Raw genomic sequence first — 26,850 nt, forward strand, 5'->3', positions numbered from 1 at the left:
TAAGACTGCCAGTGGATTCGGGGCAAGGCCCTGGGTTGGGACCTGCCGGGGCGAAGCCTCTGCATGGAAGCTCTAAGGCTTAGGGGATGGGTGGGTTTGAAACACTTATATGAACAATATTTGGCATATTATACGATCGATAAAGAGCTACGAACAAAAACTGGGGGGGGGGGGGGGGCTAAATCCTGAATAATTAAGTCTTTTATTTAGAAAAAATAGCACAATTAGTAACAATGTACCAGTTTACATTGTGGTCCTGTATAAAAAAGATCTGTACAAAGAGAATTATAGGACAGAGATAGAAAATTGTTAATAATACCTTTTTCAACACAGAATTAACAATGCATCAATAAAATAGAATATAACTCATCTTCTATCTCATCATACATGTACATTTGCATTGTATGAATTATTTTAACCGCTTGTTTTCCTAATACATAGCTAGCGTTCTATATAAACTTGACATTTTAGTCTCATTAAGACCTTTATTACATTTTTGTACCTGCTTGTACGTATCTTATTATAAATTCTGAAACAAAATATTTATTTATTTTAGATTCAAAAATTGTCTATTGCAAAGGAGGAATGGAAGCAATAATTATAAGTATTAAAAGAAGAAAAATATTTAATAATTTAATTCAATACATATTTTATCCCTTTGAAGAGAGAGAGAGAGAGAGAGAGAGAGAGAGAGAGAGAGAGAGAGAGAGAGAGAGAGAGAGAGAGAGAGAGAGAGAGAGAGAGAGAGAGAGAGAGAGAGAGAAAAGCTTTTTTTTTGGAAAGTGTCTATTGGGTCCGTATTATTTAAGAATATGAATTAAAAAATCTTTGAAAAAGAGATAACTTAAGTGAAATGGTTATTTGAGCCAGAGGTATATCTTGCAACAGATAAAAGGCTTGAGTCATTATCACTGATTGAATATATGACATCGCACCGACTGCGGGAAATCAATTCAAGAACCTAGCTTTGCTTATTCTTCCCAGCTACAATAAGACGATGGAATGCTTTACCCCAAAATGTGCAATCAAATCCTTCATTACATTGCTTTAATTGAGACATTCTTATATACCAGTTGGATTAAAATTTCAAATTATTTTTATTTAGGTACCAGAATAGGTCAAACTCTTCACTCTAATCTAAGACTAGAATGTAGTGGTTTTAATGTTCATTTGTTTCAAAGAAAATTAAACAAGTCGTCTCTATATATTTGCGGCGAAGTTGAAAGTAATGACCATATTTTATTACACTGTAATACATATTCCAGAGTTAGGATTAATACAATCCTGACACTTCCATATTTCATTGATGTTGAATTATTGTTATATGGTAAAGCTAATATTTATCTGAAAGTGAAAACAACAATATTTTTTTACCTTGTCCAAAAATTTCTTGTTGAAACTATAAAAGTTCTGAGTTCACCTGTCGTTTTACTATAACTATTGTGTTTCATTATATATCATATTCGTATGTACAGTATAGTTGTACAGTATAAAACTTAATTGTATATGTAATGTTTATATATAGACTTACTTAACATTTATGTTTCAATATTAATGATTAAATAACTTAATTTAGTCGTTTATTATGGACATAATCTATCGGTTTGTTCCAATTGTCCCAAAACTCAATTCGAGCTATTCTTGTTCGCCTTTTATATTCTTTTTCCTTTTCCCTACTTTTTCCTTTATCAATGCTTACATGTATGTGTACAATGTTATTGTACTTCAAAATATGTTATGGTACTTGAAAATTTCATTCACCTCTCATTTGTAAACTGACGAGAGCGAGATTAGCATATGCCTTTTGGCTTGTTTCTCAATCTGTTATGCACTGTTGCTGTAATATGTATGATGCTAATTACTAAATAAATATTGATAAAACAAATATATGATAAGCTTCGGTATGCTGCCATTGCTCTCTCTTTAAACTCTACACGAATTAGTTAACGTACGGCTGTTGATTTTTAAAAGCTTTGTTAAATTATTTTCCATTGGATAATTTTTATCTTGTCGACTAATAGAAATTGAATTAACAAAATTCGTTTGCAACCACCACAAACATTCCGAAATATTTCTGTTCAACTTGTTGTTAAAAACAAAGGATTATTGATGTTGCTCATTTATCCCATTTTTCATCGTTCAGTCTAAGAGGAACATCATACATTAATCTGTGTGAGTACAGTTGTATTTGGGAAATATATTGTCCCCCTGTTTGATGAACTGGATGAAACATTTAAACGTTCATATGATAAACCATCATACATAAAATGTTATAAACATGTACATTAGAGTCGGGTTTTTTATTTATTTATTCAAGGTTTTAAAGTAGACTCACTTGGGAAAAATGGAAAATTTTGTGCTGTATGAAGAACTTGGAAGAGGAGATCATTCCATTATCTACAAAGGTCGAAGAAAGGGAACCATAAACTTTGTAGCCATTCACTGCATAGAGAAATGTAAACGACCAGAGGTTACCAATACTGTAAGTTATGTAATATCTGATAATAGATTGAATGGGGAATAAGCCAAATATAGTAATGTGTATCCACAGATAGAAAGATTTGTCAGATCTGGTCAACTTATTTATTGGATTTTAATTCAGCTTGAATGATACATGTATATGAGTCGTTTTCTATTTGAAACTGACAAAGATAAAATCTTCATGCATATTTACATCCGTTAGAAAAATGTTGCTTTATTCCTATATTATTTCTAGCTATATCATGTTGGTTATAATGTATTGTGGTTAATTTTAATTTTGATTTTGTGTGAAACCAATTTAGGTGAGGATGACTCATGACATCAGCCATCCCAATGTAGTGAAGTTTTACGAGTGGTATGAGACCAGTAACCACTTGTGGTTGGTGGTAGAACTGTGCACTGGTGGTAGCCTGGCCACACTTATCACTCAGGACAGGAACCTTCCAGAGAGCTCCATCAGGTCTTTTGGCATTGACCTTGTCACGGGAATCCATTACATACACTCACTGGGAATTCTTTTCTGTGACCTTCGACCCACAAAGGTATGGAGGCAATGGAAACTATACATTGTATCAAAATCAATGTACAGAGTGTTAAAATGTATGTTTAATTAAAAAACCTTTTTTTGAATAATTTAAAAGTCAAATTAAAAACAAACATAAAATCCATGCAAATTAATTTTAAATGGTTTCAATATTAAAAAAAAATTTTGATTTGAATAGTCAATTCAGTTAATTTAATTGTAAGTTAATTTGATTTTGAAAGTACTGGTACATATGCATATTTATCTTTTTAAAACATGTACATATTAAAGAGCATAAAATCTTAAATCAATATTTAAAAGACCCATTCTTACAACAATATTTGACAGATACTGCTGGATGGTTCAGGAACTCTGAAGTATGCTGATTTTGGCCTGTCCAGAGTAGAGGGAGAGATTTTGGAGGAGTTGTTTGAGAAGTTTGCCGATGCAGGAGAAATGTGGAGCAATGAAGCTGACCTAGATGACAACCCTCTCTCCAAAAAATACAAAACCACAGGTATTTACACTTCGATCATTATAAATCTTATATTGGCATCTACAGTTAAACACTGGAAGGATTTTGGCAAAGTAGACTTTTGTTATGGTGCCGACTAAGATCCATACTCCTAATCAATCAATAAATCAGTAAATCAGTATAAGTATACTGTAGATACCTAATTAAACACAAGGAATGGGTATAATTGCAAGAAGCACAACTAGCAAATATTTAAATCTTGTCTCTATTTTTCTAACATTTGTTAAATTGAAACACAATTTCAGCTCACAATTTTATTTTCTCATGATTTGACACAATATGGCAGAATTAAAGTCTTCCACAAAAAATCCTCTGAAATTACAGTAGTCCTACCTCAGATGTACAATGAAAAAAACATACATCATGATATGATTGATTATTTGTTTGATTAAGCAAAGATGCATGTATCTAATAGTATGTAATATTTTGCGTTGAAACTTTTTCAGGAGCCCCCACTTACATGTCCCCGGAGGGCTTTCAGTCACAAGAGATTACAATCCTGAGTGATCTGTGGTCACTGGGCTGTGTGTTGTATGAAATGTTTACCGGTTAGTGGATCTTCTAGCATGCTTAATACAATACATTTGGAATCCAAAGTTTATTTCATTAAGCATGGATTATAATTATGATAATCTTATTCAATATTCTGCAATTTTCAAAAGTGAATTAATGAATCCCACAGGACATCCTCCGTTCCTAGCTGAATCTTTTCAACAACTGAAGGAGAAAATTTTGCACAAGGAATTGCCTCCTCCAAAAGTGAAAGGTATTGAACTAATTGAAGGATTCTCCAATGTAAACAGTTTATGTCATTTAAAAACAAAAATCACCAGATGCTTTCGACATACTTCTTATGTATTTTCTAGGAAGCAGATTTTCATCGAAACCATCTCCAGATTTTCATAATTTGTTGGAGGGACTTCTTCAAAAGGATCCCGATAAAAGGTTGAGTTATTTTTTATTAAGAATACAATGTACTTCATTGTGGTATCAAATGACCCCTAACTATTCCTAAAAACACAGTGATGTTTATAGGAGATTACGATCCTAAAAATGAAAAGGAACTTTTACTCTAGACCTTTCAACAATGGTTCTTGAATCTTTATGATAGATTCTTTTGGCATTGTTCCAAAGGAGTCACTTTAGAAATTACTGGCTTTCTTGAAATCTTGTGACAACTTATAAAAATTTACCATTTATTTTCACCAATAGGAATACATGTAATGTATGTAAACTGCTTTATTTTGATACAGCCGCTCAGAACTGTGCAAATAAATGATTGATTTTCGTGTTCAAATAAGCTGATACATAGAGGAATGAAAAGAAAGGTATAATATTAAGTTTTTCTTAGTCGATGACATTTGAATTTACAGAATGGGTTGGCCTGGTTTGGTGAACCATTCCTTTTGGCAAGGTCGCCTAAGTCATCTGGCCAAAGACCTTGTGACCTCGCAGGAGGTCAGGAGTAGCATTGTCAACACCACACGGAGCAGTGTGCTGGTGGAGGGAACTGCTTCTGCCCTGGGGAGGATCAAGACGGTGGATCTCAAGAAGAGCATGGACCGCCCGGTGTCTACCTTGGAAACCGAGGGAACCAGACCAGGTTTGTGTTTGTCATGCAGTGGGTGATAAGCTGTCTATATCTGAATTGAGGATTAAGTGAAATACCAGTAGATATACTCTGATTGTTTTGTGATGCTCTCTTTGCTTTATAAAGATAATTTATGAGCTTTTAAATGGTTTTCTAAATAAACTGTGCTAATAGGTACAAACTATCTGTGTTCATGGATATAATGAAATTTTTTGTCATCTGACTTTTAGGTTCTACAATGGGTGATTATATGAGACCAAAAACAGCCCCTGGAAATGAAGGAGGGTCAACATTGTTTACTTTGAGGTGAAATAAGTTTTTTTTTATCACTTTAATACAAATATTTAATATACCTGGTATTGGATAATATAAAAGCTAGAAGTAAGTTTAAAGAAGATATATAACTTCAGCTCATAAGTCTTTTTGTTTTTGTGATTCATAGTCAGTAATGAAATCAATTAAATCATGATTTTAGAGGTTCCTCTTGTAATGCTGAGTTTACTTCGTTTTCTCAATCTCATACACGTTCATGGTATTTATGTTAACACTCAATATATCAATATCTTCTTTATCAATAAAGTGTTAGTATAAAGATAAGTTTATATTGGGTTTGCTTTTACTCAGAATAAAACAAAGAGTTTTTAAAGAAAAAATTCATCATATTTCATATAACAGCACCCGACCCCCCACTGCTGTTCCTCCTGATGAGAAACTTGCCCCCACCCAGAAGCCCACCCAGTCCCCCTTGTCAACACGGGAGGTCAGGGAGACTATCGGGACCACGGGCGGGGAATCCCAGGCGGACGAGACCAAGAATGAGGCCCTGGAGCTAATATATCATCACAGTGACTTCCATATCACCCCCATAGTGGACAACACAAAGGTGGGTCTTAATGGAAGGCTGAAAACTAACCCCAATATCTGAGTGTCAAAGTGTTTTAGATCTTTATAGGCAGTCCGATGTTAACTTCAAAATATGTTCTGAATTACATATTCAGCAGGTTAATCTGAATTTTTTGTGAAACACTGACATAGATTCATACTTACATGGTCTACAATTACTAGCAGCTTTAATGCCCTTAGAATGCTATTTAGTGTTTGAAATGTTGTTTCTCCATATAAGCATGCAACAATTTTGAGAAAAAAAGCATAAAGTTTTAAATTCATAGTGTCTGTAATTACATATTCCAAAATCATATACCCCTTATATGTGCACATGGGCATTTAATTATGAAATTTGTGCAAATGACCTCTACTTTGTAGATTCACATGCATGCACATCATCAAGCTAAGGTGAAATTAATTTTTTTGTTGATTTTTGTTCTGAAAATTTTCAAAATTTAATTTGCACTTTGTTTAAGGACATGATTTGCAAGGTTTTGTGTTAATTTCACAAGAACTCAAATGGAACAGAGGGAGAACAAATGTTAAGATAAAATATTTTTAAATTTATTTATTGAATCGTCTATCAAAATTAAAGTTGACAATTTTGATTGACCCTGTGTTCTCTTATATGACCTGCCATTTACTATCAAATATGTACTAATTTAACTTTTATTTTACACTAGACTTTGACCCGTGCGTGCACGGGTTGACATTGCATTTGATATCGGACATTTACGAAATGGATCATCGACACACTGTATTGTTGACATTAACATAACCAAACTTTAAGCCTACAATAATGCTATTAATTTCACTACACTCTGCTTAGTTAGAATAACTACATCTCGGGACAGACCTTCACAACAGTTAAAATGACTCCCATATACCCGTAATGGCCGGAATGCTGGAGAAAACGTACCCAGGAGAAAACGTACCCAATTTACCCGGGTACGTTTTCTCCAAGAGAAAACGTACCCTATGAAAATAATAAATAATGGTTTTCATAGATATTCTTAAATGAAACAAAATAAAATATACAATGAACAACTGCGCTGGGAGGCAATACATAATATTACATAATAATAACTGCTAAGGTATTTAATTTATTATCACTATAATTAAAATCAGGAGATCTCGCATAGAGAAACTCAAATCGGTAAGGCTACCGATAAATGGATAATTAGAAGAAGTAGACTGGTAACACTTTATGGCAGGTCATTATTTCGTACTAAAATAAAAGTTGCAACAATTATTATAAAGATATTATTCATAACATGAATATATTTCTATACATCTATGCATTAAAGTAGCATTTGAAAATTATTTAATATGCCCAACCCCTTTAAAATTATAAAGTATTCAATTCATATATCTATAAAATTCTTTATTAAATTTCTATTTATCTATTATGCAAAATAGTATTTTAAAAAAGTATTAAAAACTATTAAGTATTATAATTATGATTTTCATAGAGTACGTTTTCTCTTGGAGAAAACATACCCGGTTACATTTTCTCCTGGAGAAAACGTACCCTAGAGATTGGTTACGTTTTCTCCTGATACCCCGTAATGTAGCAAAAAAATACAGGATTGCTCTAAAACAATTTTGGATTAAATTAATGAAGCTATATTGAAAATAACAGTTAAATTATTCATAACAAACAATTTTGAGGTTGTAGATACATGTACCTTTCATCAAATCTTTAATTCATATTAATAAAGAATTACAGTGTAAACCCTTTTTTCACCAACGTTTTGCTCGCTTCGAATTTACACACCATGCTGACATTTGAACTCTCGTGGTTTTTCATATTAAATGCACTGAGTTAGAGTTATCTCCGGTATTTCCTTTGATAAATAGAATATATGACAAATTTTCAATGATTTACTTGTATTTGTATTATCGTTTCTGAGTTTATCCATGCAAATGTGATATTGTAGAAATAAAAGATTAGCGTGAATGTAATGCGCATGCGCAAGATTGTAAAATCCAAAAAATTCGGATGAATTCCGGATTTTTTAAAGGAATTTTCGTTGATTATTAATTAGCGAAGCTTGATTGAGAAAAAATAAAAACAAATTGGTAATCTTCAAGTACCAATAATGTTTAAAATATATAAAACAAAAGACAGTACTCTTCCGATTTCTCGGTATTAAAGCTAAAAAATTCAAATCTATTATTTTAATATAGTAGTATAGATTTACAAATACATTTACTTGTAATACATGAGATATTGAATATTTGGTTACTTATTGTTAATATTCTGAAATGTTCGTTGGTAGATAATGCAATTTACAAAACATCATTATCTTATTATTAAGAATATTAGAATTGAAAGATGATAAACAAAATAGGTGATTTTTCATGAAAATAAAGAGTGTTGCTATCCAAAGTTTGTACCATGATGTTTTATTCCAAATTTCACCAACTATTCAAAAGCAGAAGTTACTGAAAGTAAAACAAGCAAAATTCATGCATTTACATGAACAGAAAAATGAAAGATACATTTAGTTACATTAAAAGTATTGTTTACTATTACGTATGTTTTAACAATTCATATTTTTTTGCTAACTTTGCAAACATTTCAATTTATTTATTTCTCTGTATAATTTTTCAAGTTGACTTTGTTCATGGATTTGTGTTGGCACCAACTTCACTGCATGGTTAACTTATTAACTAAAGGCATTATGATAAAGAAGAGTAGAAAGTGCACAGTTACCGAGCTTTGAAGTAATATGTCCTGTTCATTTATCTTTTATACACTGCTGACTGAATTTCTATCCTTTTGATTCCAGATACAGAAACCAGGAGCAGCCAAGTTTGATGCCAAAATATTACCTGTTCCACCTTTCACAGGTAAGATGTTCTGAATCAGCAAGTACTGGTATACTGGCTAGTATTGTCTTATTTATATATTTTATACAAGTATTCAGTAGTAGATAACTGTACAACAAAGGTTGTGTATGAAACTCTTTTGGAGTTACATATGTACTTAAATTATCCTAATTCATTGATCACTGTAACATTTTCCTTATGTGCTTTTCACTCGAGAAAATTCTAAGAAGTAATGAATAATTTCAGCTGAAAAGATGGCAAACATGTCAGAGAAAGAATTATCAAAGCATATCAAGGCCATTATTGACGGTCTGTCAATCAATGAAAAAGGCCCGCCCTCACAGAAAAGGATTCACCTACTCCACTACCTGACAGGCCTCTCCACCAATCCACAGGTGGCTACAGCCCTAACCCGGAACAACGTACTGTCAGTCCTAGCCAAAGTTGTCAAAGAGACGCAACATCTTGATGTGTAAGCATAGCTTTAAAGTTAACTTGTATATAATTGATTGAAAATTAAGGTAACATATATACAGTTGTCTTAGCACAGTAAAACACAGTTGCAGTGAACATGCTTATGAAATATTTCCATTTCCTTGGAAGTCAGTTTCATTCCCCTTATCTTAGAATGTGTTATAAACTTTATAGATTGTGTTATTGGATATGATTACGGTAAAGGAAAAGCTCTTAAATAGGGAGCCGTATTTGCTTGAACCGAGTACTTCACTTTAATCATTTTTACTGTACATGTAATACATTTTCAGAAATTTGATGTAGGTAGTTTTCTGTGAGAGTGAAAATGTTTTCATCCTATTTTGCACGCTGTTTTTCCTATGAACAGTAAGACAAAGGCTGCAAGAGTGATTGGACTGATAGCAGGGAATGCAGAGGACTTGGACGAGAGTGTCACGATATCGGAATCCATAGCAACACTGACAGAGGTCATCAGAGAGAATGTCAAGAATGGGAAACTTAAGCAGGGGGTTCTTCCAGCTGTGGGAGAGCTCCTTTATTTTGTAGCACAGCAGGTAAAAAAAAAAGGAACATTAACTATCATACACTGCTCATAAATGGTGAATTATATGCATGTAGAGATACTAAGACCCTTATAATATTTCATTACCGTACTTTTTCTTGCTTTTTTTTAAATTGAAAAAAAAAATTACTGTGGAATCATTTAAATTCGTGGGGGCCAATTTTCGTGGATTGCCTAAATTTTACAGGTTCGTTGGGACGTAATTTTGTGTTCAATCTCATATCTAAAACGGAAATATGACTTATTAATTATAATTTAGTCATTCGTGGAGAATGTTATTTCGTGGACGAGAGGTACCCACGAATTCCACGAAAATTGAGCCACCACAAAATTTAATGATTCCACTGTACTTTTCGATAATTTATTTAAGAGGATAAAAAAAATTGAAATGTATTTAAATGTTTGTCTCTGTGAAATTGCTGAAGCATTTTACACATTGTCATTTATTGTAGGAAGTGAAGCATGGAAAGACATGTGACAACTGGAGCGTGACCTCAATGACCTACACTGTCATCACCAGGTGCTGCAGGGAAGGGGTAAGATTTACCACAGAAAGCAGTTATTATTTACCAGTTATTTATATTGGTACACAACTAACGTTAGATTTTCCATTTGATTTCTAATGTAGTTATCTTGCAACAAAAATTAAAAGTTAGATAAATTTATAAAAGTATATCTAATAAAATGCAATAGATTTATTGAAATAATGTATTTTTGGTAATTTATAATGTATAACCTTAATAGGAAAGTTGCTTGTGTGATAGATTATACATCTTGAATATTAATATGTGACAGGAGGATGCCGTGGTGAATCACATCGCGGCTAAAACTGTGGAGAATGTGGTGGCCACTCAAAGTACTCATGCCCAGGTAGGACTTCTTTTATTAATTAGTGCCCTGCTCTGTGGGCACCCTAAAGTAATCAGTCTGTCTGTCTATTCGGTCCTTCCCTCCATCTTGCTTGTCTGGAGCATAGCTTGGCTCCCCTTGGCCCAATCTGGCTCATACTTCACCCAAAGAGTGCATTTGTGTAAAGGGTGTGCAGTGACCTTAAACCATGTTTCTAGGTCATAGCAGATCTCTTTATAATGAGTTTTAGACGTATATTATTTCCCATTTGCTTAATCTTAGTCAGATTGAACAAAAATGCCTATATGAAACGGTTAATGAGATTGAATTAGAAGTTCTATGCCAGCTTGAAAAATTTTTAAGTTATAGGTCAAAAAAGCAAAAATCTCTGAAATTATTTTATCCTTTTGTCTATTATTTACATTTAAGCGAGGCCCTTTAAGAGGTTTACCATCTCAATGTTGTCTAGTTTATACCCATGAACGTGCAAGTCTATTTATTTATCTCTGAAAATATTTTTGTAAATCAATACTTGCAGGTAGGTATTTTATAAAGTTTGACAAAAAGACTGAATTTATAACTTTTTGATGTTTTGGCTTAACATATTCATTTCATAAAAATACAAAAAACTTGTTGTTTGAAGCAAAAACATACATTTGTCTTTGCTTTTTCTTGAATCTTGAAATCATAGTAGAACCCTCCTACCGAGCTTACAACTTTAATGCTATTCCAATAAGAAGTAACACTGAATTCTTTTGTAATTTTAATTTTTCAGAAATTTGTCAGCAATGAAATGGGCCAGTCATTGTGGTATATCTTCAAGCATTCCACTGTGGACTCACTTAGAATTACTGCCCTTAATGTAAGTTCTACACAAAACTCAACCAGAAAATACATACCACTAAAAATAACCATGTTTATCAATGACAGCAGCCATCTGTGGTTCCAAATTGCAAATATAAGAATTATATTATTGGTACATGTTATAAGATATAAGCTCACATTGTCTGAGTGGAATGTGCTTGATGGTAGCTTTGGTTTGATTTTTCAGGCTCTGTGTAGAATCACCCATCACAATTCCACAGTGTTCCAGAGTGTCATTGATACCGTTGGCATGACAACCATTCTGTCTGCATTGTCTTTTGGAATCACCAAAATTCAGCAGTCTATAGTCACCATGTTTGGAGCTTTGATTGCCTCAGGACAGAGCCTAAACAGAGTGGTTCAGGATAAGGTACTCTCAATACCTCTTTTTACATTTACTTCTTTTGTTTAAGCTTTAATTTATAGTAAGTGCATAGTTAAACCTTAAAATACAGAGTTTTAAGGATGAGTAGCATTGATCATGTCAGTTGTTGGCAGATATAATTACATCTAATTGAGGTTTAAATTCAAAATACAAGGAAGGAATTACATGTAGTTCACAAAAATGTCTTACACCTTTCTTAACAATCAACAGCTTGTTTAGCAGTACTATAAATAATCTAAGAAGTTTTTTCTTATTGTTTTGACTGACACGTGAAAATCAATTTCTCAAAATAATTTACCGAATCAGTTACCGGCTATGCAATGTTTTCAAGTGAAGTACAAATTAAACATGTATAAAAATATAGTCACATTTTCTGTTTGTCCATGCATTGCTCTGTATACTGTTACATGTCTCAAGTTTCTTTTTCATCTTGCACCTTGATTTTCAGCAATTTCTGATTCAGGATGTGGTTTTTTTTACAGGACTTCCTTCAAAAACTGATTCGCTTGCTCGACTCCCCATCCGTTGTCATCAGGGCCAAGGCTTTTGTTGTCATTCATGAGGTTGTCAAGAACAACTATGATCTTTTGCTCAACAGTTGTCAATCAAGGTACACAAACCTGTTCAAAGTAGAAATCAGACATTCATTGTCTACTATTTCAAAATTAATGATTTTTTTAGTGGACACAATTTTGCACAGGACACAAATACCAATTAATTATACAGAACATTTTTTTAAGAGATATCAAAATTTAAAATCATAATGAATGATTTTCTTTTGTTGCATAGATACTGTATGTAGTTCAAAATATCAATTGGCATTTTTGACTTCAGCATACAGACTTCATTAAACTGTCTTTGTTACATTGAGTCCAGATGCAGTAATTAATAAGCATATAAAGAGCTTATTTGGGCAAGAACATTCTCTAGTCTTTTTGCTGTTGATACATTAAGGTTGGTGATGTACATTGAGCGAGACAGTCGGCGTCAGACACCGCGTGAGGGTAAGGCCCCGGAGAACAACGGCTCTGAGAGCGTGGAGTACCTGATGCAGTGTCTGGACCTCCTCATCAACCACATGGTAGACGTCGTACCCAGGCTGTTCAGTAAGAACCACAATCCAAGCGTCTTCTACTCTGAAACTATGATTTTTTATGTACAAGTATCTTAAAGTTTACTTGTGAATAATTGTCATTGATTAATAGACATAACATTAATGAAATCTAGTACATGTGTTAGGTTTAGGGTAGTCCAGTGTTAGAACATTTTAAATCAATGAATTACAATTTTCCTTGCCCTATGAACGTTTTTTTTTTGTTGTGGGTGCAAATATTTGCACTTTTGACATCAAAAAAGTTTTATGTATATTTTGCAATATCTGATGTGATGTCTTAAGTTTCCAATATGGATAACATTTCTTGCGATTAAAGATTTTGTGTTTGAGATGATACATACATGTATTGCAAAATTAAGCTTAGATTAAAAAAGCTTCCCAGAAAAATAGTCATACAGTGTACTACTTGTGTCAATCAAAACCTTATAATGTTTTTTGCCACATGAATTCAAAAAAAAATAGTCATACAGTGTACTACTTGTGTCAATCAAAACCTTATAATGTTTTTTGCCACATGAATTCAAAAAAAAAGAAAAGAAAGAAAATTAAAAAAATTTATTAAAATTGACCATTGTGAACAAGAATAATATTTTGAAAAGGATTCAACACAATTATGATTACTACTCTTGTGTTTACAGAGGAGATAGTGACCTCATTAGATGCTGTGATGGGGAGGAAGCACCCTAACGCTGTCCAGGCCAAACAGCTGCGCTCCTCCCTCCCCCTGATTCACGTATTCCTACACCTGGTCACAAGTCAGGTAAACTCGAATAACAGTTTGCAAAACTTTTAACATCTTTTAATTCCCCAAAACTGCTGCAAACTGAATCTTGTAAGTCATCAGCATCAAATGGTTTTAAGAAAGTGTTTTCAAATGCTTTCATCGTTTAATAATTGGTGCAACAATGCAGTGAATGTAAAAATCAGAATGTTTGTTTTAAAATCGCAAGATTTTAATCATTTTTGGAAAAGTCAGATAACATTTTGGTTTTTTTTTTCAGGTATTTCGACCAAAGATTGTAAACGAGGAATTCATTAAAAACCTGTCTTCTGTGCTGTCTCACATCAAGAGTATAGAACTAGGGGAAACAAATATAGAAGGAGCTAGTGGTAAGGGAGATAACTTGTTGTAGGAAAAGTGTACCATAAGTTTTCTGTAACCAAAAGAAGTTTAAGGATTGTATACTAGTGCTTCATTTAAAATGAGACAGGAATAAACAAAAAAAAGATACTTTTTCTTTTGCAATCTGATGACAATTGGTACATATATTTATTTAAAAGAAAAAATGATTTTGAAATAAAGCTCAGTGCTTGTTGTTTTATAATTTTAAAGCAGACAAACTGAAAGGTAATGCTTATGCTTGGATTAGAAATAACCTGCATCTCTGTCTCTCTCTCATGCCATGTTGTTATCAAAGTCTGCAATCATTCATATGATGCTTTTACATGTAAAAACCAGACATTTTCAGTATGACGTATTCATGTATGTAACAATCTCTCATTGTATGCAATCACAAATCAGTAGATTCTAAACTGGTTTAGAAACTTTGTCATTACATCTAGCTTCTAGAATGCATTTCTGTTGCATTTTCACATTTTGATATTGTATAAAGAACCAATATTTCTAGCTCATTTACAAGAGTCTCTGACCTGCAGTGATTTCTCATTTTATTATGTGTAATTTGTTAGTTTGCCCCCTCCCTAATCTGTTATTCATAGTTAATGATACATAAGTGATAGATTTTGAGAAAACAGCATTGTTCATTCATCAAGTATTCATTTGTGAGATGATAAAATTCTTAAAATCTTTCAATGATACAGTCATGAAAAATATTGCTAAGACCAAATATTAATAATTAATGACTCAAGGTTTTTTCTTTGCTAAAAATAAAATGAAATATCAACTTTGCAGTATTTACGTTTAGACTTTGATAGCTGTTATTTGTCTTCTACCGTAGGATCCATTTCGCCCTCAGACTTTGTGACGACAACCATGTCAGTCCTGGAGGGCATATCCCAGCATCCTATGATAGTTGCCGAGTACCATCAGGTGATTCTGGAGAGTGTTCTGCCCATCATAGCTGACTTAGTGGTCAGCCAGAATGGTGAGATTTTAGTATTGTTTTATATAGTGCATTGACAGTGTTTCCGTCTATACCATATATTCATATTTTTTCAACACATAAATCTTTCATTTAATTGTTAAAAGAAAAAAATATTTTCCATTATCTTAACCCAATTTAATCATTAGCTGTAGAATTGAGCACAAAGGTTCATCTACCTGATTGGTGTAATCAGATGTAAGTACACATACATGTATGTAACATTCTGAGATGCCCTCTTGATCTCGACAGGAGAAACTCGAGCCCTATCCCTGAGACTGTTTTCTGAGATTGCCTCTGTGTATCTGAACCAAGAACAGTATGCTGCTGGTGAGAAAAAGATGAATGTGGCAGGACTTCATAAAATCATCACAGAGAGACTGTTACCACAGTAAGTGTATAGTACTATATCAGGCTACAACAGTTGTATGCTTTACATTTAAGGCAGAGGTTGACAGTATGACCTCAGTTGTTACTAGAGTTTGTGCTGTGAATAGTTATTTGGTATGATTATTATTCATCTTGATTTTTTTACTTGTAACTTTCAAAACCTTGAACACCAACTGACTTAATGTTTTATTGAATTACCGTATACCCATTTTTTTGCGTGTCTCAAAATTAGCAAAAATGGGGTAAAGGTGTAGCATTTTTAATTTGCATTACTTTTTACGATTGAAAAGTTTCTTTTAGAAAATAAAATATAATATAATTTTGGCGTTTTTAATAATTTGCAATTAAAAAGAGATCGCAGAAAAGAAAAAATTCAATTATTGCGAAAATTACCGGATCTATATTGAAAACCAACATTGTCCCTTGTCAGGTTTGAGCAGATTCTGTTGGACCAGGAGCCCCTCCCCAGCTATGGACTGAAGCTGCTGCTGACCCTCCTGGATCAGAATGGGGGGTTTGTTAAACAGTTTGAACAGCAAGGGCTGGTGTCGGTCATATTCCAAGTCATGATGGTAAGCTTCACACAGATCAACTAATACTATTCAACTAAGTATGAATTAGATAGTGGAAGCAAAAATATCATTTCAGGGCTACATTTTGTTAATTTGATTTTGGGAAGGTTTTTTTAAGAGAATGATGTAATTATTAAAGATTTGATCAATGAAATAAGAAAAAATAAGTAAGTAAATAATGAATTATAAGAATAATATGGACTTTCTTCTACCTAGTAGAGTTTTTCGAATACTCTGTGCTTTGATGACATAAAATGTGCTTATCTCTTGTCATCATACAGTATATTCAAAAGTTTTGACCACTAAAATTTACTCTCAGACTGGTATTTAGTCTAGATATAGATACACCCTATATTTATTTGTTTTGTAATTGGAGTATGAACATACATGTATAAAACATAAGGAAGTGTTTGCCAACTATTCAACATTATAACTTTTCAACACATGATTGTGAAACATACATATAAAGTAAAGGAAATATGTACACAACATGCTACATTTCGATATACTTTAAAATGTTGTATTAGGACCACCAGAGTAATCCACTGAACAGCTCCATGCAGAGTATAGCGGGTATACTGAACTGTCTGGTGGCTCACAAAGACACGAACATGAAGGACCTGTATGAACAAGGTACACAGCTGTAATAGACATTCAGTGTTGACCAAGTTTCTTAGTGAACATTGAATTGTTAATGACTTCTTCTTCAATATATTGGATAGTTTAATTTCTTCAGTTTGGTGTCTCATTTTTCGGTTGACTTTAAATAATGACAATCAAAATATAAGACTCTGTCATTATTAAGATTCTCAATTAAACTTTTAGGTATCTTCTTATTATTAACACTATGTGTTTACATTGACGTACTTGACCTTACTTACCTTTTGTCTACAGATCATTGTCTTCTTCACAATTTTATAGTTTACCATACAGTCCTTTAGTCTACAGATCTGATTGACTACTCCACGTTGTTATACCTTACTGTACTTATGTTTTGTCTACAGGTTTGATCGACTACTTTACCAATGTTTAGTCTACAGGTTTGATCGACTACTTTACCACACTGTTTTGTCTACAGGTTTGATCGACTACTTTACCACACTGTTTTTTGACGTGACCACGGCGTGTTTGGACACGGAGGATCATGCTGACAACAAGATAGCCCACTCCATGCTACAGAACCTTCTGGACACCCTCCACAGTATGTTCAAATATGTCTCGGAGGTCGTCAGGAAAGCACTGCAGGTACACAGGGGTTTGCTTGTTTGTTGAAGCTCATGTATGTATGTGTACAGTATCTTAGATTCATTTTCCATGTGTAAAGCATGAACAATGGTAAAAAATAAATAATTGTGGATATCAATTCGATCAAGTAATGTTTTAGATGAGGAATGAATTAGTAGACACAAAATTGCTAAAAGAATGTCTTTTCTTTTTAACAACATTTTGTGAGTCAAAACTATTTCAAAATGTTCTGGGTTCAAACATTTTGTCTGAAATTCCAAAGATTTCAACAAAGATTTTAAATGTGACTTTTATTTTGACTATATTTAGTCACAGACAGAGGTATCAACAGTAAGTGAAGCAGTTTTATGAGTGCGATGTTCTTTCTGCTAGCACTGTGTAGTTTTTTGAATTAATCTAAATTAGACTATGAAGTGTTGTAGTTGATGATTTGTGTGTAGGAATTAATCAATTAATAGTTGGTTATTTAAATGAGTGTTAGTTTGTTAAACAGAGACAATTGATATACAATTTTGTTTTCGTTGGACAGAACAAGAAGGCTGGAGGGGAGGGAGGGAATCGGGAGGCGGAGGAGGCAGAGCAGCTGTTACTGACCAACAAGTCCCTCACTGACCTGACAACCATACTGACCCAGCTGGTAGGTGTTATTGTTGGTATGTGGGGAACAATGTCTATTTGACCACTATACTGACCCAGCTGGTAGGTATTATTGTTGGTATGTAGGGACCAATGTCTATCTGACCACCATACTGACCCAGCTGGTAGGTGTTATTGTTGGTATGTAGGGACCAATGTCTATCTGACCACCATACTGACCCAGCTGGTAGGTGTTATTGTTGGTATGTAGGGACCAATGTCTATCTGACCACCATACTGACCCAGCTGGTAGGTGTTATTGTTGGTATGTAGGGACCAATGTCTATCTCACATCCATACTGACCCAACTGGTAAGTGTTATTGTTGGTATGTAGGGACCAATGTCTTTCTCACCCCATACTGACCCAACTGGGAGGTGTGTTTGTCAGTATGTAGGGACCAATGTCTATCTGACCACCATACTGACCCAACTGGTAGGTGTTATTGTTGGTATGTAGGGACCTATGTCTATCTCACCACCATACTGACCCAACTGATAGGTGTGTTTGTCAGTATGTAGGGATCAATGTCTATCTGACCACCATACTGACCCAACTGGTAGGTGTTATTGTTGGTATGTAGGGACCTATGTCTATCTGACCACCATACTGACCCAACTGGTAGGTGTTATTGTTGGTATGTAGGGACCAATTTCTATCTTACTACCATGCTGACTAACATGGTAGGTGCTATCGTAGATATATATGTACCAGTGTCTATCTCACTATCACACTGACCAGACTGGTGGGGAACCAAAATTTAGTAATGAATATCACTTGCATCTGCTTATCACAGTTTTAAAATGTTATTTCAGGAACCTATCTTGTACAGCTGTGGCTGAATTTGCTTAACTGTCTATATTTCATAAAAGTTACTTTGACAGAAAACTACTATTGCTTGAATAAGATTTTGGATGTGGAGTTTCAAATTACATTTTCTGGGTTTATTAAGACATTTTGAGAGTATAGACACAAACAGTTTACAGGCATAGTTACGTTACTAAGGAACAGATGTACACAATACATGTACCAAAATAGTTTATGATGTTGCCATTATTTAAGGATTCAAACAACACTTTCCTTTTTAAATTTCAAGTATAAATCTATCAACAAAGTTCTCCCTTTTTTATTGAACGTTGATTAGGATTTACATTTTGTGTAAAAAATTTCCACTGTACTAATTAAAGGTAGCATAATACACATGATAATTTGTAATTCTTTGTGTTTCAGCTGTGTTTTGAGGACACAGATATTCAGGACTTTTCCACCAAATGTCTCTCTCTGCTGGTTCAGCTGTTCGGAGGAGAGAATAAAGATTCCATGACTCCAGAAAATATGGTAACTCTTCTGACTATTTTGCATTTAGTACAAAATACAAAACTAATATACATGGGGTTCTTTATTCCTTAAAGTAAACTGTCATTAGCTTACTTAAACCAAAGGATTGTCTTTGGTATGGTGTCCACCCATCTGTATGCCCATCCATCTTTCAACCAATCACACTGTCTTTTTCTCTAGAAGCCACATGACAAATTTTGGCAAAAAAGGGGAATGAATTTTTTTTTAATAAAGGGCCACACCTTAAGAGAGGGTGATGGGGTTATTAAAAAATCATTCTTTTGGGGTTGGTGTCTTAAAATGGTCTTCTCAAGAACTACATGTATTGCCAATATTTACAACTTTATACAGTATTAATAAATAAATGCTTCAGACAATAATGCCCAGACCAATAGTGTGGTCCCAAAAGAATTCAACATAAGAATATATTAAGAAACATCTTTTAAAAATCACCTTCTCAAGAACTACAATGCTACAAATTGCTTTTATTATGAAAATATTCTGACCTAGTGCACATTCAGTGTAAAACAAATGAACCCCAGACCAATAGGGGTACCTAGGAAGAGTGCAAAGTTCAACAGACTTTTGTTAAGAAAAAATCTTTTAATTTTTTTTTCTAAAAAACTACAATGCCACAAATTATGTTACTGTTATGCTAGGCATTATGATAAAGTGTAGATTCCATATCATCCATGGCATATCTTCCTTCCCATGAGAGTTATAAAAACATGAGTTTAGAAATAGAAACACATTCACTGGGTTGCTCAGCTGAGTGATGTATCCTAAAGGCCTCCTGTTTTTATTGAGTAGAGTTTTAACTGCAGATTTATAACTTTTTACTTCTTAACTATTTATAGCAGAACAATTTGAAAAGTTTGTTCATTTTGACGATTTCAGGAATATTACAGCAAGGCACTGAAGAAAGCTGATGCTAAAAAGCAGAAAGTTCTTTTAAGGATCATAAAGAGATTAGTAAGTTGATAAAACATTGTTCGAGTATAAAATTATATCAGAAAATTTTGCCTTACAGGGAAAAAAACACAAATAATTTTAAGTGGTGTAAATTGACTCTCCTGTCTTTGCAGCTAAGTACAGAGAGAGTACATGTGGAGTCAATGAAGCAGCATGGGGAGACTCTTGCCAACACCATCAGAAATCTGGTCCAAACCGCCAGGTCAGTCTGTGTAACCAATCATTTACAATCTGTGTGGGAATGGTAAAAATCTTTGATAAAAAATCACTGGATTGTCTGTTCTCATAGCAGACCATAGATAAATCCATGTAGTGAAGATTGTGATTAATTTCTGTTTTGTTTGCTTGTAGTTCCCATGCCGATGTAGCCATTTCCTCCCTTGCAGCAGACATCTTGAAAATGACTGGTTATTTGAAATAATTGTGATCTTATTCATGCCCTAAAGATCTAAAAGTGTTCAGTTGTTGAATGTTTATTCATATTGTGTATGTTGTTATAGTATTAAGCACAGATTGACAATTGTTGCTTGTATACTTTTATACATCTTGTGTAGATCTAATGCTATAGAAAAAATACTAGTGTCTAGGGGCTTTACACCACGTTATACTTATAAAATTTGTGTGTATTTATTTTCTAAAGAAAATCCGTCCTTAATAGAAACTTGACTATGTAACAAAGAATAAAAAAGATTAAAAAAAAATGATTTGTTATTAAATGAGTCCTTTCTTCTGTTGTAAAACACAGGAGAAAAATAAGAAATAAAACGATAAAATGTATAAAGTTATCAGTTGGGTACAATATGTGTGTTCCAGATTTGACTTTCACAATTTCCTGTTTTAGACATCATTCTTTTTTAAATGCATACTGGATATTTACCAGGTAGTTTTATTTCAAAATAGCATCAAATAAAACAACAGTAGTAAAACAAGTAAAGAGTAAGTCATTAAAATTGGTTAGACACGTGGCTGTTATCTAACTACATGTATTTTAAAATTAAAAAAGAACTTGTTCCTTCAATATGACCATTCTGGCCTATAATTTTGAGGTTGTTGCATGGTGCAGGCTACTACTCATACATATCCCATAGCATGTTTAAAACAAAAAGGGCATTTGATTTTTAAAACAATGTTATATTTGAATGAATGTAAATGTATCATGGCGAAATACTAGTAGGTATTTAATCTCCCAAACGAAGTTTGGAGATATTGTTTTTGTACGGTTTCTTCTTTTTTTTTTCTTTCTCGCCTCCGAACTTGTCCATCATGTTTCTCAGAGATGGGTGATCAGAATTGTACATAACTCTAGGATATGATAGGCCTGTATATCTAGTTGGGCACCCATATTAATTTTTTTTTAATTTAGGGTTGGTCTACCATATTTTTTTTTGGGGGGGGGGGGGGGGGGTCAAATTGGGGTGGGGTCTAACATTGAATCCTATGGGGAAAATTGTACACTATATTGTAAATGCTTATAATTTGAAAACCGTTAAAGATATTGACATGGGGTCTTCAGATGAATATATTGAGTGTTATCGGCAATATAAATGATACATTAGATATGGTCCCTGGGGTCATCCCCAACTCCCAGGTTTAGGAAATTATTTAATATCTCAAAAACTTTTGACATCTTCATCTTTACACCATATATATTCTTGTTTCTTGGACATCATATGGTATATTCATGTAGGTTATGGCCATATGGGGTGGTTCCGTCCCCCCTGAAACAGGAAGTGTCCTAATATCTCAAAATCCATTGAGATCCCCACCCTTAAACTATATAACTATATTCTTTTCCTTTGTTTAAGGGGACATCAAATGATATGTAAGTCATCAGCCCCTGAAGGAGGTCCTGACTCCCCTCAAACAGTAAGTGCCCAAATAATCTTGAAAACGGTTGAGATTCCCACCCTTTAACCATATATATTTTCTTGTTCCTTGTCTTAAGGGGCATCAAATGGTATGTATGTTATAGGCCATATGGTGTGGTTTTATCCCTCCTGAAACGTCCAAATGATCTTGAAAACGGGTGAGATCCCCAACCCTGAACTATACAGTATATATTCTTGTTTCTTATGTCAAGGGGCATCAAATGGCATATAAGGCATGGGCCTCAGGAATGGCCCTGAGCCCCATTTTGAACAGGAAGTGCCCAAATATCTTGAAAATAATTGAGACACCCACCCATAAATAAATATATATTTTTGTTCCTTGGGTCATGTCGGTTCACCTGAGATAGAGTAAATGACCCTTGGGGGACATCATCAAATTTCAGAAATGGAAATAATCAAATATTAGATCTTTTTGTCATTAAAGTTTGACCCATGCGGGTTAATTTACAACATGTATCTGCTATGAAATAGAACCTCCCCTTCGAGAAATAAAGTCTTGCTGTGGAGCTAAATTCTACCTCTTCTTTTTTTCTATGTAATCTCAACAAAAATTACTTACCTCTCTTTAATAAAAATCACAGTATCTAATAGGTCTCCTAACTGAACAAATATAAGTTTGATTTTAACTGGTTTGCCTACCACTGACCCCGTATATGGATAAGGTATGGTTCCATAATATGTTTGGTCTACAGAACTGCAGAACGCTATATAAAGGTAATCATTTTGACTTGGAAAGAGTGTCTAGGTGACTTTGGTGCCCTCTCCAGTAATTCATGTATTTTGTCTTTGTAAAAAGCAATCATTTATTTTAATACCTTTAATGATGTAAGATATATTTATAGATAAAAGTTGTTTGAGCATTGGACTTATTTTTGTGTTTATATATATATATATATATATATATATATATATATATATATATATATATATATATATATATATATATATATATATATATATATATATACGTAAATGTTAATCCAAACTTTGGCTGGTAAATGGGGGACTATAAAACTCAAAAATGAAAACAAAATTTATGATAACTGATGGATGGCACCAAAATCTTATTGAAATGATTATTATTGTTTTTAAGCATCCGTGACCCCATTGATCATAGTATGTGCACATTCGTGACAGTTTGATACGACTTTGGCCTACTCATTTGTTTCATTCGTGATGATGCTGCAATAAACAATATTTAATGCCTCGGGCGGATTGCAAATACCAGTAAATACCAGTAATTCAAACTTTCAACAAATTCAAACCAGTCGGCGATTATTAAAAATCAGGTGATTCTGTTGTCGGCTTTCAAGTTGATTTATTCACTAAACACAATTCAAACATATGATACATGATAATTAGGACAATATAGAACGTTACAAAGTACACTTTAAAGTTGTGGGGAGAAAACTCGTGGAGGAGACGAACTACGACATACTATATACAATCACCTTCACTGCATGACTATATGGATTAACATATATACGGCACGCCAAACTCACAAAAATGAGCTAATCATTGTTTCACCGTCGATAAACTAGGTTTTACGGTTGTACACTATAGTTTACGGACAGAAAACTATTATTATTAATAATAGTTTACGGACAGAAAACTATAGTTAACGACACCTGTAAACCATAGTTAACGTGATCAACCATGTTTCAGAGGTGTTAAACTATAACTAACACTGAAAACAGCCATTTGCGATCGCAAAACATTGTTTATCTGATAAATATGGTTTAACCATTGTGAAACTATGATTAACAACTCTTAACCATAGTTATCGAATGCAAATTATAGTTTACAGATGTGAATCTTTATTTATCAGCAAAATATATTGTTAACGTTAATTGCAGACAGATAAACATAGATTTTCATTTGTTAACTATAGTTTACAAAAATTTAATAAAGTTTTACAGATGAAAACTATAGTTCACGAATCGTTAACTATAGTTTGCGGTTCGTAAACTATAGTTACCAGTCGATGAATCTAATTTATCAAATGTGAAACTATGTTTAGCTCATTTTTGTGAATTAGGCGTGCCATACATATAGGCGTTATATGAATCATATTATTTGTTTAAAATAAACAAACAAACAAAAGACATGAAATGAGAATTTTATACAGTTAATTGCTTCATATGATCTCTAAAAACTATCTTTAAAGGAGATTTACAGATTGAACCGGAAAAAATTCCGTTTTCAATTGTATTAAATGGGTTTTTTTTCAAGCAAGACTCCGGTGCTGATGTTTTTACATTGTATTTGATACACAGAGTTAGCCAAGACGATACATGGCCCAGGTGAGCAACATATTATGTCAAAATTGTCATTGCTCTTAAATGTTTCACAAATCTTACGATTGGTAACTACATGGGCAATTTTGTCACATTTGATTCTCATATGAATTGCCTTTTATAAGAGGATCACACTGTAGTTTCATTAATGTTCGTGGCCATCAACTTTTGTGTATTTTGGTAGATATAGCATTTTTAAGGATTTGTAAATTTGTGCTCGACGATGATTACTATTTGTATGTAAATTTGTGTTTCAAATGGGGGCAGATCATGTAAAATAAAAATCATTAAAACTCGTTTGTTGATCATATGAAACAATTAACTTTTATAAAATTCACATTTCATGCCTTTTTGGAATTCATATGAAACAACTCATATGACTCAAATGATGCTATGTCGTATTTCGTCTCCCCCACAACATTAAAATGTACATAGTAACGTACTATATTGTCCTAATTATTATGTACCATATGTTTTAATGATGCTTAGTGAATGAATGAACCTGAAAGCAGACAAATCAATTTAATAAATGATATGATCTCCTGATTTTCAATAATGTGCCAACTGGTTTGGATTTTAAAAGTTTAAACTACTGGTATTTGCAATCCACCCAAGGCATTAAATTTTGTTTATCGAAGCCTCATCACGAATAAAACAGATGAGTAGGCCAAAGTCGCATCAAACTGTCACAAATGTGCACGTACTATGATAAATGGGATCACGGATGCTTAAAAAGAGTAACAATCATGTTTTGGTGCCATCCATCAGTTATCAGTACATTTTGTTTTTATTTTTTAGTTTTATAGTCCCTCAGTTACATGCCAAAGTTTAGATTCACTTATACGTATATATCTTACATCATTGGAGGGATTATAATAAATGATTGTTTATTACAAAGACAAAATACATGAATTACTTGAGAGAGCAACGAAGTCACCTAGATACTCTCTCCAAGTCAAGTGTTGACCCTCAAAAAGTTCTACAGACCAAATAGTTTTTTTTGCCAACAAGCCGAACCATATGCATCCAAATACTCGGTCAGTGGTAGGCAAACTAATCAAAACTTAAACCTATAATTGTCTAATAAGAAGATAATTTACATACTGATTTTTTCTGAGAGTTTAGTTATTTTTGTTGAGATAACATAGAAATAGAAAAGGGAAAAATTATATTTACACCCATTCATCCACCCAGTAAATTCAAAATTTTAAACATGACAGCAGGGACTAAATGTGAAGTCGGCAATGGATTCAATAAAAGTTACAGAGAGTTACATTTATCAATAGTAAGCCACGTTTGCAATCTGTCTCATGATTGATCTTAATGACAAGGCCTATATATACCCACTCCAACCGACTTGGACCCCCAGATCAGTATCATGCACCTCTCCGTGTTCGTTAGATTCTGTTTCGGTTTGTTGAGTATCGGTAAGTTTTAAGTACTCAGTACTCACTACTCATTGTTTTCTTCTGTCGATGACTTTTAATCATGTTATTACTCTTTGAAAGTGGGTATTATATGTTCATGATTCTTTTCCCTTTTACAATTGCAAAGAGAGTGAAATATTTTCGATATTTCCCATAAGTCAACGTTAAATCAAGAGTTGCCATAGAGTATTACTTAATTGTATTGCCCTTTGTGTATGAAATATTTTTTATAGCTACTTCTCTAAAACCATTTGAGATAGAGATTTGAAAGTTTTACCAATGTCTTTTGTTCCTTTAGAGGCTTCTCAATTTTTTCTATCGAAAGGGGCGGATGGCCCCTTCTAGTAGTTATTGCCACTGAAAGTTTATAAAGTTCAATTAAAAACGCTAACAACTTTTAAACAATTCATCTTCAAGACATCGTACTACCTGGGATGGAAGCGTTTACCATGGCCGATCAAAATGACATAAGGGTCAAAAATCAAGGTCATTTATAAACTATTATTCTTTGTATGATTTTTTGTGTAGGGCGGTGTAGAACAACTTTTCCATAATGTAGAATGATGTAAAAGAACTTCGTAAGAAAATTCAGTACTAGTATAAATCCCTTTAGCCCCCATCTAGAAATAGTTATAGTTATATGTTGTATAAAGCTGTAACAGAAAGTCATTTTGTACATTCTCATTCAAATGAATCTAGCACTTGCTTAATCATTTACCGTTTCTTCGATCTCATGCAGGCAGATTATTTTTTAAAACAGGACTTTGACAAAACCGACTAACGGAAGTATTTTTTCCACAATGTTTTTTTTATTATATACAATATAATCACTGAAATGTCAGGATGATGACCTCTTTCGAAAAATCGACCTCATAAAAAGTTTTC

At 33.3% G+C, this 26,850-nt stretch overlaps 1 protein-coding gene across 6 annotated transcripts; it reads left to right on the forward strand.

Annotated features, from left to right (window-relative positions):
- The first annotated feature begins 1,954 nt into the window (after positions 1–1,954).
- LOC128176226 (serine/threonine-protein kinase ULK4-like) lies at positions 1,955–21,067 on the forward strand. Of its 6 annotated transcripts, XM_052842397.1 has the most exons (34): positions 1,969–2,172; positions 2,318–2,482; positions 2,784–3,023; positions 3,353–3,521; positions 3,986–4,087; positions 4,222–4,305; positions 4,406–4,484; positions 4,913–5,142; positions 5,361–5,436; positions 5,806–6,013; positions 6,394–6,423; positions 8,811–8,871; positions 9,097–9,322; positions 9,692–9,878; positions 10,339–10,422; positions 10,682–10,756; positions 11,511–11,597; positions 11,787–11,969; positions 12,467–12,594; positions 12,939–13,090; positions 13,737–13,858; positions 14,100–14,208; positions 14,432–14,446; positions 15,057–15,203; positions 15,453–15,591; positions 16,021–16,162; positions 16,690–16,795; positions 17,241–17,407; positions 17,717–17,737; positions 17,937–18,044; positions 19,273–19,380; positions 20,278–20,352; positions 20,466–20,554; positions 20,704–21,067. In XM_052842397.1, exons 2-34 carry the CDS (start codon positions 2,345–2,347, stop codon positions 20,771–20,773), a joined length of 3,957 nt encoding a protein of 1,318 aa, XP_052698357.1. In that variant the 5' UTR covers positions 1,969–2,172; positions 2,318–2,344; the 3' UTR covers positions 20,774–21,067. The 6 variants fall into 6 exon arrangements, with proteins under 6 accessions (XP_052698363.1, XP_052698357.1, XP_052698360.1 ...); XM_052842400.1 differs by lacking the exon at positions 17,717–17,737 and having other exon boundaries at positions 1,971–2,172; XM_052842399.1 differs by lacking the exon at positions 14,432–14,446 and having other exon boundaries at positions 1,971–2,172.
- Positions 21,068–26,850: the final 5,783 nt, after the last annotated feature.

Source organism: Crassostrea angulata, chromosome 3 (genome assembly GCF_025612915.1).
Source record: "Crassostrea angulata isolate pt1a10 chromosome 3, ASM2561291v2, whole genome shotgun sequence".
NCBI classification, from domain to species: domain Eukaryota; kingdom Metazoa; phylum Mollusca; class Bivalvia; order Ostreida; family Ostreidae; genus Magallana; species Magallana angulata.

Bases quoted from the DNA above. Each gene is read 5' to 3' on its own strand.
- LOC128176226 (XM_052842397.1), top strand. From the start codon at position 2,345: ATGGAAAATTTTGTGCTGTATGAAGAACTTGGAAGAGGAGATCATTCC. The intron at 4,306-4,405 runs GTATTGAACTAA...TGTATTTTCTAG, and splicing joins GCCTCCTCCAAAAGTGAAAG to GAAGCAGATTTTCATCGAAA. The intron at 5,437-5,805 runs GTGAAATAAGTT...TTCATATAACAG, and splicing joins TCAACATTGTTTACTTTGAG to CACCCGACCCCCCACTGCTG.